This window comes from Melanotaenia boesemani, chromosome 22, assembly GCF_017639745.1.
Source record: "Melanotaenia boesemani isolate fMelBoe1 chromosome 22, fMelBoe1.pri, whole genome shotgun sequence".
Classification (NCBI taxonomy): domain Eukaryota; kingdom Metazoa; phylum Chordata; class Actinopteri; order Atheriniformes; family Melanotaeniidae; genus Melanotaenia; species Melanotaenia boesemani.
The window spans coordinates 17506583-17522687 of NC_055703.1; the positions used below are offsets into that span (position 1 = coordinate 17506583).

General features: G+C 38.9%; 1 protein-coding gene across 1 annotated transcript; it reads left to right on the top strand.

Annotated features, from left to right (window-relative positions):
* The first annotated feature begins 1461 nt into the window (after nt 1–1461).
* On the top strand, nt 1462–15848 carry lin28b (lin-28 homolog B (C. elegans)). The gene is made up of 4 exons (XM_041976691.1): nt 1462–1689; nt 2476–2669; nt 12003–12190; nt 14675–15848. Exons 1-4 carry the CDS (start codon nt 1680–1682, stop codon nt 14985–14987), a joined length of 705 nt encoding a protein of 234 aa, XP_041832625.1. The 5' UTR covers nt 1462–1679; the 3' UTR covers nt 14988–15848.
* Nucleotides 15849–16105: the final 257 nt, after the last annotated feature.

Below are 16105 nucleotides of genomic sequence, written 5' to 3' on the forward strand. Positions count from 1 at the left end.
AACTGCAAAGACTTTAAATAATACTTTCCTTTGTGAGAATCAAACAATCTTTACTGGAACTAAACAATTTCACACTCTTCTTCACAAGTTCCCACTTGCTGCATAATTTCTTCTTTTGTGATGCAGAATAAACAATTTAAAAAAAAGTAGATCAAACACTCAGGAAAATGGTCGAGCTCCAAACTTTTAAACATTTGATTATCACAACTTTACAGGAGTCTCTAAAAACTCACTGGATTCAAGTGACTCCAACCAATGAGCTGATCATTTTATGTCAACTGAGAATCACAACTGACAGTTTTCAGGTTTGTTTTCCAGACTTTTCCACTCACATTCCAAAGCTGTGACTTCAGCTCTCCTCTTGTGCCCACTACGATGCTGAGAAGTTACTGACTGTGTGTTGTAAGAACATGAGCTCAAAGACATGTCCATGCTTTGCTTTACATTATTCATAAGTTGTAGTTGGTTTTTTTTGCTTCAGGTAAAAGGGGATTTGGGTTACTGAGTGTGGCTTGGGGCTAGCTCTCTAACAAAGGCAACAGGCTATAATTTAAATCAGACTTCACTCTAGGGTTAGATATTAGTCTAGGGTAAAGGAGCAAACACGAAGTTGTCTGTCTATGTTTAATTGGAATTGTGTGTTTACACCTAATCAAGCAATTTTATACTCACACTCAGGTAGCATTTTTTTTTAATTTTTTGTTAATTGTTTCTGCTTGGATGCATGGTTATTAAAGTAAGAAAACATCTAAATAAAACTGATCTGTTTTAGAGGAGGGGTACTTCACGGGAGCACATTTCAGTTGTTTTGCAGCTGAATGTTTCCTACCTTTTTAAGAACACATGGACTGAAAAATAGCATGCATTTTCTATATGTTTTTTGAATACAACTACCCACTCAAGACATGGATGCCCAGAAGTTAATGGGGGAATATTTTAAAGAACAGACACAAATCCAGTAGGTTAGCCACTATGGTGCCTTTAGGTGTTTAACATTATCATCTTTGCTGCCAGTTGCTTGACTCGTTATTATTTCCCTGTGTTTTCGGTGTTTTTCCTGTTGCCAAGGCCACCAAATTATCCCACAGGGTTCATTAAAACGTAATTTAATCCCATCTAATCATTTAATCTAATCTTAGTTTCATAATAGTTTTATGTGGCCACGCCAGCTTCTTATTACAGAATCTCTTTCAAACACACTGGCAAGCAGCACACCATGAAACACACTGTTCTCACGACGAAATGTTGCCGATTATTTCTCTTATCACACGACTGCAATGGATGTTAGCAACGGTACGAATTGAGTTCACCTCTTCTCTGCAATCTTAGGGAAGAAATCAGTAGCAAGAAAGCATGTAATTGACAAAGTCACGTGTTCCCACTACGGGAACGGGCACAGCCAGCACAAGAGCGAATGAGAGCGAAGGAGAGAGAGAGAGCGAGAGAGAGAGAGAGTGAGAGAGAGAGCAGTACAGAGGTGGTGAGAGTAAGGAAGGGATTGAGGGGAAGAGAGAAAGACATGACAAAAATATCAAAAGGCAGAAAGCACGCCGTACCATGCGAGCGAAATTGTTGAGCGATGGGATCGAGGATGTCGGATTAATGGTGACTACCGCAGCCCGTTTTCGCAGAGGAAGCTTCTCTATTGCAACTTGGGCGCAGAGGGTCCGCGGGGAAACATGGCCGAAGGTTATTCTGCAATTATTTTCTATTTTTTGCTCTTAGTTTTTCTCTCTATCTGCTCACGCGAGAAGGGAGAAGAGGCAAGGTGCAACGTGATTATTGTTTGAAACCTCACGAGGGGGGAAAAACAAAACCAAAAAAAAAAAAAAAAAAAAAAAAAAAAAACACCTCCGACCTGAACCGCCTCTTGTCGACCACCGTATCTAACCATGTTTGGCTGCATTAATATTGCTCATTGTTAAGCGTACCTTTTATGCGATTGTGCGTAGTAGTAAAAGCTCGAGGAACCATGTGTACACCTGCCTTTTTCCTGTAGCATGCAACTCTACAGCAGGAACAGGGCTGTGGATGCACAACATAGCCTAAAAAATAAAAACAAAACAAAACAACAACAAAAAAAACTCGACAAGTTACACCGACTGTGCATACCTGTGCACGAAGCAGAGCACTAATCTGTCACGGAATAACAACTTTTTTGGGGGGCATGTTTGTAATTGCTGCACACCGGGTCATATCTCCACGCGCCCCGTTCGCTTATGATGTCGATTATGGTAGTATAGGAAATTTCTACCGGCCGTGAACTTCACATTGCAAGTAGAGGGGGTTCCCCCACGCTTCTTGGAGAAGTCTTTTTTTTCTTTTATAAAATATAACAGAACCTGTTAAACTTATACAAATCCGTGTGCGCGCAAATACCTCTCTCGTAGTGTGTGTCTCAGTCTTAAAAAAAAAAAAAAAAAAAAAAAAAAAAAACCACCTAAAATACGCTGCTTGTGTACCCGCTTGTTTCAGGAGGGCCGGGTAAAGGTGGCGGAGAAGACCTCGCCAAGTCCACCGAGCAGCAGGAGGACAGGTCTCGACCTCAGACCCTGTCCGGATCGGGCATCTGCAAATGGTTCAATGTCCGGATGGGCTTTGGATTTATCTCAATGACCAACAGTGAAGGGAGCCTCGTTGACCCCCCTCTGGATGTTTTCGTCCACCAAGTAAGTTGCCAAAACCCACAAACCACCCCGAGGAAAAAAACAAAAAAAACAACAAAAACATCTGCTTTGGGATGGTCGCCCTGGTCCGGATTTGCTTTTCAAAAGCGTGGAGAGGCGACGAGTGATCGATCGTTTTATTCCCCATGCCAAAATCTCACAGTATTACTTCAGGACCCATTTTGAAGCCCGCGGGCCCCCTTATTTCTCCACAGAGCACGAGTCGGTTGTTACATTGTATCATCCGGATGTTTTGCATTGCCCAACATGTTACTGTGTAATCACACGTTGTCCACGGGCTTGAAAAAACACGTTAAGTTTCTTTTTTGGGCCACATGCGAGCAGCTCTCCCTCCCTTGCTTCCCATGCCCTGCAAAGGGAAAGGAAGAAATGTTGTGTGGCTATGACACGGTTAGTTTCACACTTGGTCCTAATGGACAGCATAGCCAGCTAACATGTCGGCAAACGTGTTTTTAACAAGTCAAAACTTCGCTCGCTGACTTTGGCTTATGTTAAGAAGCAGCTGCTGTTTGTTTTGTGTGTTTTAAGGTGCACTTTATTGAAAAACAACATCTTCCTACATGACGCCAGGCCTGCCTTGTACCACATGTGTCTACTGTTGATTTATTGTGTATGGAGTTCATTTCAGATGCCTTGTTTTCGACTTGTTCCACAGCAAACAAAGAGCAGTGAGGTGCTCCCTTCTTTCAGCTCCCCTCTCCCTCATTAAATCGCCCCTTTTACGGTCCAATAAAGTGGTTTTAAAATCCTCAACAAGGAACCAGTGAGAGTGGCATTTTTGCCATTTCATTTGACACCCTCTCCTGTCTTTATTGTGGGTTCAGAGGATGTTGTGTTGAGCTGGTGCGTATTGGGGGTCAGATGTTAGCAGTAATGGAAAAAAGATGGCATTATTATTATTATTATTGTTGTTATGAATGTTGACAGGAGTTTTGAAAAACATGTTATAGCTTGCTGTGATGAAATTGGGTCTTGAAAGTCTTTTTAAGATCTGCCACATACACCTTACCTTTTAATTAGCCATTAGATAAAACTGAATGAAGTTAAAACTGTACTCAGATCTTTAAATGCAAATGTTTTCATGAAACACGTCTTGGTTTAATCAGTATTTTTTCTGGTAATTATTTTTTTTATTACTAATAATATAAGCAACACCTCTATTAGAAAAATCAAGTGTAGTAAAACTAGTTTCTTCCTATTGGTTGAATTAGCAGTGAATTAGTAGTGTTGCAGTTATATGTGGGACTTTAGTACATTTACTCAGTTACTTAGTATAGAAATCTGATCAGTTACATATATAATAACAAATACAGTCATTTAACAGGCAGGTGAGGCTCAGAAAATTGCATTGTTGTGGGATTGCATAATCAGTTTTTGATTGATGCCTTCTAATTAACACTCCAGCAACTGAAGGCACCACATCCATCCACATACTCCAGGCTCCTGTCTTCCTTGCTGGCCAAAGATGTTTTAGTGAGAGTGAAGGGAATTCTGGGAAAAAGCCTTAAGAGCTGAGTAAGAGTCAAATAAAGCCAGTCTGAATCAGCAGTTTGTAAACTGTTGGATGGCTGCTGTGCTGTATTGTTCCTTTTAGGGTTGCAGTGGTATGAAAACCAAAGATGATTATTTGTCACATTCAGTTCATTAGACCTTGTGGAGATTGATGCGTGCACATCCCTTTTTTGACTTGTCTGTCACAGTCTCCAGCTCATGTCACACTTCCATTTAAAACTATTCAATTATAAAAACCTGTTTTTTCAGCCAAGAAGGAGAAAGAAAAAATGACAACAAAAGGGTCATTTTAATGATTAAGTGAGACACAGGAAATAAAAGTGATCATTTGTGAGATTGTTTTGGTACCATTCTTGTGGTTTTCTACCGGGAGATGCATTTGTCTACATTCATAAAGCTCCACCTTAGTGTTTTGATAAAATTCACAGGGAGAAAAAAATGTTGCAAAAAGTCATATCATATTCTTTTTTTTTAATTGTTTTTTTTCCCCCTGAATGCATCTTGTACTTTCACACATGACAACAATGTACATTGTCTCTTTTTATAAGCACATTTACAAGAAAACAATGAATTATATGTTTACACTTGTGCATTTCCATAGCAGTGTTTCCAGCAATGTGTTTATAATAATACAACTGTCATTTAGCACAAAAGGAAGACAATATGCATTCATATGCACATCATCATACTGAATGTAAAACAGCCCATTTCTTTGCAAGGATTCGGATACACTCTCATTAAGTCAGTCACTCATTTTCTCTGCCTGCTCCTCCCTCTCCGTCTCTTCTGCCAGCAGCCCGAAGCTATTTGGATGATATTTCCAGGTGCAGAGGAAATGTTTAGATTTGGATAAATTGAATTAAAATCTGTCAGTTTATGCTCTAAACTGCAAAAGCATCTGAAATTTATATTTAGGAAACAGTCTAGAAGAAGAAATATTTGTTAGGATAAAAATATTTCATATCTGTGGCATGCTAACTAGCAGACTTACTAACAAAAAAAAGGCTAACTGTTATTTTATATAAAGAGATTTTGGCTTGACACAGATGTCTTGCAATATGTTCTGCATTTATGCTACATTGTTTCCTGCAAGTGAATTTAAAGGAAGAAGCAGCAGCAGAGGCATTGCAGATTTATTCCTGCAAACACTGACCCTATATGCATAAGAGAAAGAGGTAAGGACTGTGGGGAGGGGAAGAGGGAGCATGAGGACAAGAGGAAAGGGGGGAGAGAGGAGGAGTTTCCTCAGGAGAGGGAAAGAGGAGGGATGTGGGAAAAATAAGTGTGGGTGAGGGGTGGTGGCGCTGGATTGGGGAGGGAGGGTGCTAGCGGTGGTCGGGGAGGAAAAACATGAGTGAGAGGTTGGAAAAAGAGGAGCGGGGAGGTAAGAAAGGGAGGGTGAGTGTGTGAGTGAAGGTCCCTGCCCGACCACGAGTTCTCTTCCTGGGAGGCCTCCTCATCAGTGCTCCCATCTGATCACTTCCCTTTGGAAAGCAAGAAAGTCATTAAGCATCTTTACTTGCTGATACCTTTCATGATCTGTTTGCTAACTTCTTCTGTACCTGGGCTGAATTTTTGTGTGTGTGTGTTTATGCTGGCATATAGGGTGTGATTTCTCCTTGAGCATTTTTTTAAAAAGAGGAATTTCTTTAAAGACAAAAAGGCAGGAGGGCTGGGTGGGGTGATTGGGGTGTGGGGGGTTGCTTGCCCTTTGTCAGTGATCAGTTTAAAATCAGTTTGCTGCTGTTATTCTTCTGACGCTCCCAGAGTTTGTGTCCAATTTATGGAGCCCTTTCGAGTGGTTGTGTCCTTTCAGCTCTTAATCACCAGGTTGTTGATTTTTGCATGTAAACCGCTGCAAGACTTTTTACATTTTAAGTGTGTGAGCGTGCGCGCTGGAGAGAGTGTGTGTTTTGTGTAGTGAGGTTAAAGTGGGCCCCTAGTGAGATTAACCTCTGGTCCGTGTTACCGTTTGGCATGCAGGCCCCACCCATCTCTGCCTCCAGATAGCCGGTATCAGGCTTTGTGTCTCCTGCAGCCACACTACTCCATGCACTCACACCAACCACCAACCCACCCTTCTCTTCTGTACATCAAAAAAAGCAAGAGAAGAAGAAAGACTAGTCATGTGACTGCCTTTTATGGAGCTGGCCACATACAGCGGAGATGATTGGTAATTGGAATGGTGGCAGAGTAGAAAGCAGAGCCACAGTTCACGTAAAACACAGACAGTTGCAAGCTTGATTTGTGAAGGTAAAAGTACATTTTTGGCTGTGTTTGAAGCTTTTACATTTAATTGATCTAATTTAAAAAGAAAATCTAAATGAAAACAATTCAGCTAGGCTTTTTGTTCACTGTAATATTCTTTGGATTTCTTTTATATTTGTTAGATGAGATACTTGATGCACATTAAAAACGGAATTAGTTATTTCCAATTATTTTTGTGATAAGTTAAATGGCAGAATCATTTAGTTTTTTTTTTTAATCTTAAAAACATGCATCTAAGGATCTGTTTGGGATCAGCACTCATCAGATTTTCAGCTTAATATGGCAAAGAAATGATCAAATTTTAGAATTTTATATTAGAATTAATTTTACTTGAAAAACTACAGTATTAAAAATAAATAAGGACTTGAATAAAAGCATTAATTAACCAATTGTTTAATCTAACAATGATAACGGAAAAAATATTTTGAAGAGATTTAATCTTTTTAGTGTCCAAATGTGTTTGTAGAATTTGGAATATTAATAATTTGAAAAAAAGTCAAATTCTAAATCTCTCAGATTGGAAACATTGTTACTTTACAAGCTCAAATAAATAACCTCATAAGATTTGGTCTATAGTTGCAAAAATGCTGCAAAATCCCTTTATTTATTTTTTTTTATCACATTTTTATTAAGACAATGGCTTTTATCAATTTTTATATCTGAACAAATTACAGCTAATAATGCTTGCATATCCTGTGGGTTTAGTCAAATCTTGTGCTTAAAGAAAAAAACATTTAGCTTAATTCAAACCACATTCAGAAAAGATTTACATGAATTCTGTCACAAAAACATGATGAATCTGTGAAGAAAATAACTGTTTTAGGCAGTCATTATATGCAGTTATCATTCAGGGGGGAAATGATTTGGGGTGGCGAGTTGTCTGTCCTGAAAGGTTTCAGTTAGTAGCGGCTGTGGGTTTTATCACCAGTCACCTCACTGAGGTTCATTTCCCCTCTCATGCTGATAAATGTAGCTAGATGATCTACTGCTTCCTCCCCTAGATCAAATATTTGCCCCAGTCATAATCAGGGGTGTTGGATGTTGTTAATTTGAAGCAGGGGAAACATGAAGGCTTTTAAGTGTTTGATGGTGGTTGGGCAGGGTTCAGGGGTCAGGGCCACTAATGACAATGTGTTGAGGAAGGCTGGAGTATCAGCGTCATGAGAGCAGCTCTGTTGGTGGTTGTTCACGGGCATGTGTATGTGTGTTGTCTTTCCTTCATTTGGCTTTCTCCCTCCTTTCCTATTCTCTTTCCTTTTTATGTATTTATATAAATAATGTTGTGGATGCATCAGAGCTGATCTGACCCAGCTTTGTCCAGTTAGTGTTTCCTGTGTATAAAAAGCTACTTAGTGGCTCCCACCACATGGTGACCGCTAGTCCTCTCATGCTTACCTCAAGACAATCTCTGTTCTTTTAATCCAGTGCAAAATACCTCATGGGGCAACGATGATTTAATGCATCCCATAATTAGCCATTCCATAGCTGATGGTTGCCATGGAGATAGGCTGTTGGAGGACGGTGGGTCTTCTCATGCTTCCCCCATCCCCTCACGTTACTGCTTCCTGTATTGATTGCTGGGACTGGTGATGACGAAGGCCGCCTGATGAAAAGGAGGGCTATTTCTATCCAGGATGTCAGAGTGCATATTGATTGCTGGCTCCTTCCTACACACACACACTATCACATGTAGAACTGTAGAAGGATATTTATTCCTGGCAAGGAGGCTTGTAAGCATAACCAAACATTTAGGAGCATGTTGGTATCAGTTTTATCTTTTCCTTTTTTTTTTTTTCTTCTTATGATGACAGTAGCAGCTGGTGGCTCAGAGATTAAGTGCAGAGTGGTCTTCCAGTAAGGCAGGGGGTGGTGCTGCAATAGTTCTACCACTGACCCCAGGATTTTTACTGCTGACCTGTGAAGTTGCTGATCAAATGTGGGTTTTGTTCCCGTCCATTCCCCTCCCCTGCCCACCTCACGCACCCACTCCCTTTCCCAAATCCAGCCACTGATCAGAAGTTGCTCCTCCATTGGAGCTGAACAGAATGCGCTTTAGGCATTTCTAGATTCCCTCCCTTGTCCACCTCCCTGTGCTAAGCCACTCCCACATTCAGTATTCTCCCTCTCGCTCCGTCTCTTATGTCCTTCTTGGCGTTCTTGTGTTCCCTCTCTAGCCGGTCGTGCCCTCTCCTGACCTCTTTGGGTTAACTGAAACGGGTCAGGACACCCGCCAGGTCACTTAAGTAGAAGGAACTCCGATTCCAAGTTCTGATTTGTGTGTTGTTTTTTTTTTTTTTTTTTCTTTCTTCACACACTCACATATGCATACACCAGCTCAGAGGCACATACAGTCACACACGCTGCTCTTCATAAAGCAGTTGTTGAGACTGAGCTGTTGCGAGTGCGTGCTTCAGGACTCATCTTCGACATGAACACGGGTATGATGCCACTTCCTATATAAAGGAGATATATGTGTGTGTGTGTGTGTGTTTTCCTGCATTACTGCAGAACAAAAGAGGTTGTGTGGTTTCCTCACTGTTGCATTGTGGGAATTGAGGGGTTTGGAGAGGGGGTAGGACGCTGAGACAAGCCACTCAACTTTGACCTGGTGAGACAAGCTGCTTGTGATCTGAAGACAGGAGAGGAAGAGGAAACAATTTTGTGCCACAGTATAGAGACCCATCAATGATTATTCGTCATTATTCAGAATGGATTGCATTTTGTGGGGGAAGGGCACACAATTTTGTTTGTATTCTACAGATTTCTGCTGAAGGAAAACTTTTCAGTCATTTGAACTGTTTGTAGATGGTAATAATAAAATCAGACATTTTAATTAAATTGACCAGGGTTCAGAGCATTTCAAGTTGATTTAAAAACAAACAAACAAACAAAGTAGGTTTGATGTATGCACATCCCAGTGGTGCAGGTTAATAATTACTGAATATTAATTTCTGTTATTTTTTTGCTGCACAGCTACTTGAGATTGATCCTGACCGGCTGCATAAAGCTCAGTTTATGACTCACCCCATCGTCCCTTCTGTTTTATTCCCTCTTACATCTGCGGTGCAAAATCATTGCTTTCACACATTTCCATTCCCTGATTGTCTTCCATTACTCAAAGCCAAATCCAATATCTGAATCTCCAAAATGGATGAGTCCTCCATGAGCCATCGGCTAGCGGCCTTTGGTTCGACTCTGCAGCACCAGAGAGGGAATCCAAAAGAACATCAATAGAGTTTGATTGAGTTTTAAATAAAAATTACTTGGACTGAATATTTAATACTGTTTACTTTAATATGTTATAAATTGAAAGCTTGTGTATGGGGGGGGGGATTAGTCAGAATATCCTCAGATGTATTCGTTTCAGAGGGAAGTAAAAAAAAAATCAAATTTTTGTTATTCATTTTATGAAATGAAAAATATATTTTTTAAATTTTTAAAAGGCTTTTATTCGATATTTTGTGGTTTTTTAAATGAGTAAGAATTGATATTTGATTTGTTACTTAGCTGTTTGTAAGCCATGCTCGGAAAATCATACATTATCTACAACTAATAATGATAAAAAGAAAAATAAAGTTTATTTGTATTTTTTGCATTTAATAGAAATTTTCTGTCTCTTTTCATTTCGTTCCCCATTTTAAATAAATGCTTTTACAGAAAATAGGAAAATAAACTCAAAATCTACAGTAACACTCATTTACATTTGAGGTATATCTTTTATGTTTTTGTATATTAAATTGGTCATTACACCTAAAAGTTATTTTTCTCTAAAGTTGGGTTGAAAAAGTGCTAAAATTAATTTTTTAAACGGGATTGCATGAGACAGTACCTTTTTAAAATGATCTAAAATTCAAGCTAAAATGGATTTAGCGAATATAAGGATGAGACTTACTATTTAAATGGTTCTTTTCATATCTAAAATATGTTTTTGTGCATTTGGAAATGTTTGACTTGCTCCATAAAAATTAAAAGCTGTGATAAAGCAGAAGCCAGTTATTTATTTAGCAATAAGATTGTTTTGATGTTGTCCATTTGTCTGAGTTTAAAACGGTTTACAACTAAATAAAGACAATTATTTTCTTCAGATTTAGCAACTTTTTGCAACTAAAATTTTTTTAACATTTTTTTTAACAGCTGGATGATAAAGTTTTTTCCTCAAACATTTTTAAACTTATTCTCATCAAACTGAGTGAAAATAATTATTTTTGGTTTAGAAATGATTCTCCTGTATCTCATCTCATCTTTGTGTGCATTGACACTCATCTCTTTTCTTCATTTATGTCTTCAGAGCTCCTATAGAGCACGTTTAGCTTCCTGCAGCAGATTCAGAGAAGTGCTTCTGAAGATTTTCTTCCCTTTCATATTTTCACTCGCTATTCTTTTCTTTTCTTCTGGCTCCACAGCATTGTTGCTTTTACAGACATCCTACATGTTATCTATAAGTGTCGATGTTGAGCGAGCGTGCTGCATGATCATGTGGGTGTGTGTTTACCTATGCTGAGATCTGCAGGGCTCTTTGCGATTCATGAAGGTCATGGATACAGTGCCTATCAGCTGTCTGTTTTGTTGCGATCAACAAGACATAAATCCTTGTCCAGTGGCTGTGTAGTAACTAGATCAATAATTCCGATCATGTAGATAAGATGGATGGTAGATGTGTAAAAGGAAAATGATTGCATGATTGCACTCTTGTCTTTTGGCCCAGCAAAAGGTATAGGAAGTGGTGTCTCAGCAAATGTAGAGAATATACCAAGGACACTGTATGATAGGTCCCTCTGTGCACAAACTGTTATGACAGTTTGCAAAAACAACATCCAGGCGATCCACCATGTTTGAAATAATGTCTTTCTTTTTGCCTTCATTGTCTGTTACTGGATGTTATCTTCTGCGGGCAGCAGCACAGACAAGCCCCACAGTAAACCTTTGAGTGTTAATTAGTGTGGATCTTCTGTGAAACTTACTTGGGTGTGAAAAATGTTGAACAGGGAGCCGTTTACGCACAGACCTGCAATTGTGTTTTAGATTCACACTGATGGGTATGGACTTACATAAAACCGATGCTACAGTTTTATGCTATGCTGACAGAACGTGACACAGAGGTCCTAAATGTATTCAAACAGCCTTTCTGCTCAAGACAGAGGGTCTTCGCTTGCTGATTAAGCACTGAAAGTATAATGACCTTTATCAGATTCCTGCAGCCAGGTCTAAGAAAAAAACAAAAACAAAAAAACATCCAATGAAACTGGAAAATGTAAAAAGAATCTAGATACTGTGTATAAATCCCGTTTGTACTGCCTTTGTTTGTACTGTCCCCCCCACCAATTCCATCTAATTTAAGTTGGCTTAATTAACCTCACTCCTAACTTCAATCATGCCTAGAGCTTGTAACACATTTGGAAGTACTTGACTTTAATCTTTAATGCAAACTGCACATATTGCATTAAACCACAAACATCTGGTACTTGTTAAATGGATAATTGCTTTTTATTTATGCATTTTTAAAATATTTTTAATAATTGTTTTGATTCCCAACAGAGCAAACTGGTGATGGAGGGTTTCCGCAGCTTGAAAGAGGGTGAGCAGGTGGAGTTCACCTATAAAAAGTCCTGTAAGGGCCTGGAGTCCCTACGGGTTACCGGACCTGGTGGAGGACCCTGTGCAGGCAGTGAAAGGAGACCTAAAGGGAAGGTCCCACTCCAGAAACGTAAACCAAAGGGAGACCGGTGAGTGTCATTAAGATTTTTAAATATGAAAATGGAAAAAAACGAACAAGAAAAAGGATTATATAAAATGATGCTGGCTTATCCAAATAGACATATTTAATACAATCTGAATGAATATAAGAGCTCATAGTTTGCTTTCTGAAATCAGAGCTGCCCTTTATTCAAAGGAAATGTGCCGTATATGTACATCTCACAGCAGTGAGTGGGCTGAGATTATAGATTAAATCTATTCAATCTTTTCCAGAACATGCCTGTTGCCATGGTTATTGTGCACCACAATACTTAATTGAATAAGGCACTTTGCCTGTCATTGCTGCTATTTTATGTCAATTCACCAGCTTTTACAGTGCATAGATGACAGGTGTAGGTTGGACTTGCATGCATTTCAATGCCGCAGTAGCTCAACCAGTTGTTTTGTCCTCAGTGAAACCCTGAAGGGTGCTTTGCTAAATTCAGTCAGAGGCAGCCATATGGAGCTCCTTGAAAACACCTGGTGGTTGAAGCAGAAAAGGCTGGTTTTTGCCTTCATTTGATGTGCAACAAACCCTGCCAGGTAGAGCTGCTTAAATACTGAGGTTAAAATGCATCACATTATTTCAAGGCTACATTTACATTAGAAAGTCCAGTTCTGTCACTCTTTATGTAGCTGTGGCACACCTGCCTAAGTGGAACAGCACTGCGCTGTCCACAGCACAGCTCTTTTTTTAAATGTGAAAACAAAAGCTTTTGTTGGAAAGGAGGAAACATTATCTGAGAGGAGGCTCCCTGATTGTTTTACACAGCTGAATAATTCAGTTTATTTGGGATAATTGATACAGTGTAAGGTCAAGTGTCTAACTTCTACCAAGGTGGTAGCAAAGCGGTGTTGGATTCAGAGATGGCAGGTGGATGGCTGTGATGTCATTGTCTGTGTGAGCGTGCTCAGTGTCAGCAGCTCTTCTGGCTGTTAGGCTGCTCTGACCTCTGCTGGTTACTCAACTGCCTTGTCCTCGTCCGAGCTGCCAATCTGAGAAACTGTTCACTGTAAGATCAGTGGGAAATATGAAGCGTTTGCAAAAATAATGGCTGCAGATGTTAAACCCAAAACAGCAGAGAGCTGGGTATTTATTTCTAGTTATTTAAAGAAATGTTAATTTAAAAATCTGTTTTCATTGATTACTTGATTCTTGATTATCAAACACTCTCAGCTCTAATTTATCCGAGTTGTTTTTACTATTAATTCATTATGTATTTACACAATAACATTTAAAACCATTTTTAAGAATATAATATTGTATTTTAAAAAGTCATAAATGTATGAAAGTTAGTTGTCCAAATATTTAGAAGTATGAACAACTTACTGCACAATGCTGAAAAACAAGTGTAAACAGTTTTTATTGATTATCTGTTAATTGCTTATTTTGCTTTTTTTCTGCACAGCTTTAACCTCTTTTTTTCTTATTTAAAAAGTAAACATTTATTTTTCTTTTTTGAAGTTTTTACTTTATTTTATTAAACTGAAAGTATTTGAAAAGTAGTTTATAAACTAAAATAATTGTTTAAACTAATATGGTTCCCTAGATAAATTGAATGATAAATGAATTTTGATTAAGTATTTTAAAAGATCATTTACAGTTTAATGATTATAAAATTAAATAAAATAAAAAAATGTGTTTTTTCACACTGCTACAATTATTATTCCATTCTCATTGTTCCATTAAATGTACATATGTTTTAGTTTATTTTATATTCTAAGATGAGACAGATGGATGTCACAGAACATAAAGGTAATTAAGTTTGTGTACAGAGGACAGAAACACAGTTTTATATAAAAACGTGCCATGATTTTCTTTCTCATTTGGTGGTAGCAGTTTACAGATTGACTAACAATGTTTCCTGCTTTGCTCCTGTTACTTCTACTTCATCCATAAAATATTGCTTACTATGTAATTGTTTATATTGGTATGGGAGCAAATCTCATAATGAGTGTTTCATCTGTTTAAATAAGAAATGATAAATTATTAACACCAGAATAACAATAAACACGTCAAAGTAATATTTCAATGCTAAAAAAATGTGGCAAAAACAAGTGACAACTTTGTGACAGAAAGTCTTTCTGCTTTATCTTTGCATTTTTTATTTCATTTTTGCTGCTTGGACTCTTATGCTTCCTGTCAAATGTAATAACATAAGTCAGTGACTCAAGTTTGATCCACAGCAATATCATATGTCATACTTCCACCTAGTGGTGAACTGTTGTCGGGGCAGGCATGTCATCTCAGCAGTGTGGATGCAGTGCTGTAATGAGGATAGTCTTTTTTTATGAGCATTGCTAATGAAAGTGTTTTAATTTATTAAACATCTGTATAGATTATTAAAAAAAATCTCTGTCTAATATTCTGTGAAACATAGACATACTGTAAGGAAAGTCTATGCTTTTTTTTTTTTTTTTTTTTTTTAGGTGTATATTTTTTCATGATCATGTTTGTTCTCCATTTTCTGCAGCTGTTATAACTGTGGAGGTCTGGATCACCATGCCAAGGAGTGTGGCCTGCCCCCCCAGCCAAAGAAATGCCACTACTGCCAGAGCATCACGCACATGGTGGCTCAGTGTCCCCACAAGGCGCTGGCGCCCGCTACAGGCTCTCAGGACCAACATGCGTCTACCTCGGCCTTCAGTCCAGGGACCGGGCCCTACCTCTGCCTCCCAGAGGAGGAGGAGCGCTCTGGCTCGTCTCCCCTGGAGGGCTCCTCCTCTTCCCCTGAGGAGCCCCACACACAGCGCAGCTCCCGGACGCAGAAATGGAGGAAATCCTGAAAATAGTCCTTAGAGGTGAACCTTTCACCAGTTTAAACCTCTGACCCTCGTGTTTCTCTTCAATCAAGGTTACCTGAAGCCCAACCCCCCTCCTTCCCCCTCATCTACCTCACACCTGTGGAAAAAAATGGGAGGTCTCATTTCCTTTACTTTATTTAGGTATTTTTCAAACCAGCGCAGCTATGGCAACGATCAATGGGGTACGGACATGCGTGAATGTGTATGATTGACTTGCAGTCATCTGGTGCAGCTATGGCAACCGCTGCTAGAGTAGTGACTGTTTTTCTTTCAATCTGTGCAGCTCAGCAGTGAAACAATGTGGTATGAGTCAAGCTTCGACTGGTTTGTTGTGGCGTTATTAATTTTTTCCTTAGTTTGTTCCCGTTGGACCTAAGTTGTGGCCATTTTGAATGCCTTTTTTTCTACATATGTTGCTGATTTGAAGCCACAGATTTGTATCCCATAGGCACAGTCATTCCAAAAAGTCATGATTGCATCTTTGTAGCACACACGGTAGCACATTTTAAGAAGGATTAGAGGAAAACTCTTAAGAGCTTGAGACCCTCTAAGTGATAATCCAGACCCCCAGGGTTGTTAGCTTTGCTTCTAAAGATCTTTTGGGGAAACTTAATGGGTTCCAGAGGGAATTTTTAAAAAGCCAGTGAGCTGTCAGAGTACGTTCTCTATAATTTTGAAACACTTAAAACATACCTCTTACATGACATAGACTGGACCAACCGATTGTCAAAGTGCAAGACTGAGAGAGAATGAAAACGTGTGTGCTTGTACTGTGTGTGTTATGCATGCTCCAAAAGAAATCAAAACTGAAAGACTGGAGCACCTCAACTTCAGGTGCAAATCATCGATATAACCCCCCCCCCCACCCCCCCAGTTTCCTTTTATCATAATAGGTAGACACATCTTATATAAGATGTCATATAATCCATTTAGATAATAGTTTAGATTCAAAGTAATGATCTGATCATTAGACACTCATTTTGGTTGTTGTATAATTATTAGTTGAAAATAGTCATTTAATATATATGTAAAGTTGCAAAATATAATTAAATTCTATTAACTTTAAGTAATGCATATATAAGGAATTAGCTCTGACATAG

Excerpts from the sequence above, each read along its gene's own strand:
- lin28b (XM_041976691.1), top strand. Across the intron at positions 2,670-12,002 it reads TGGATGTTTTCGTCCACCAA|AGCAAACTGGTGATGGAGGG; the intron begins GTAAGTTGCCAA and ends GATTCCCAACAG. Across the intron at positions 12,191-14,674 it reads CGTAAACCAAAGGGAGACCG|CTGTTATAACTGTGGAGGTC; the intron begins GTGAGTGTCATT and ends CATTTTCTGCAG.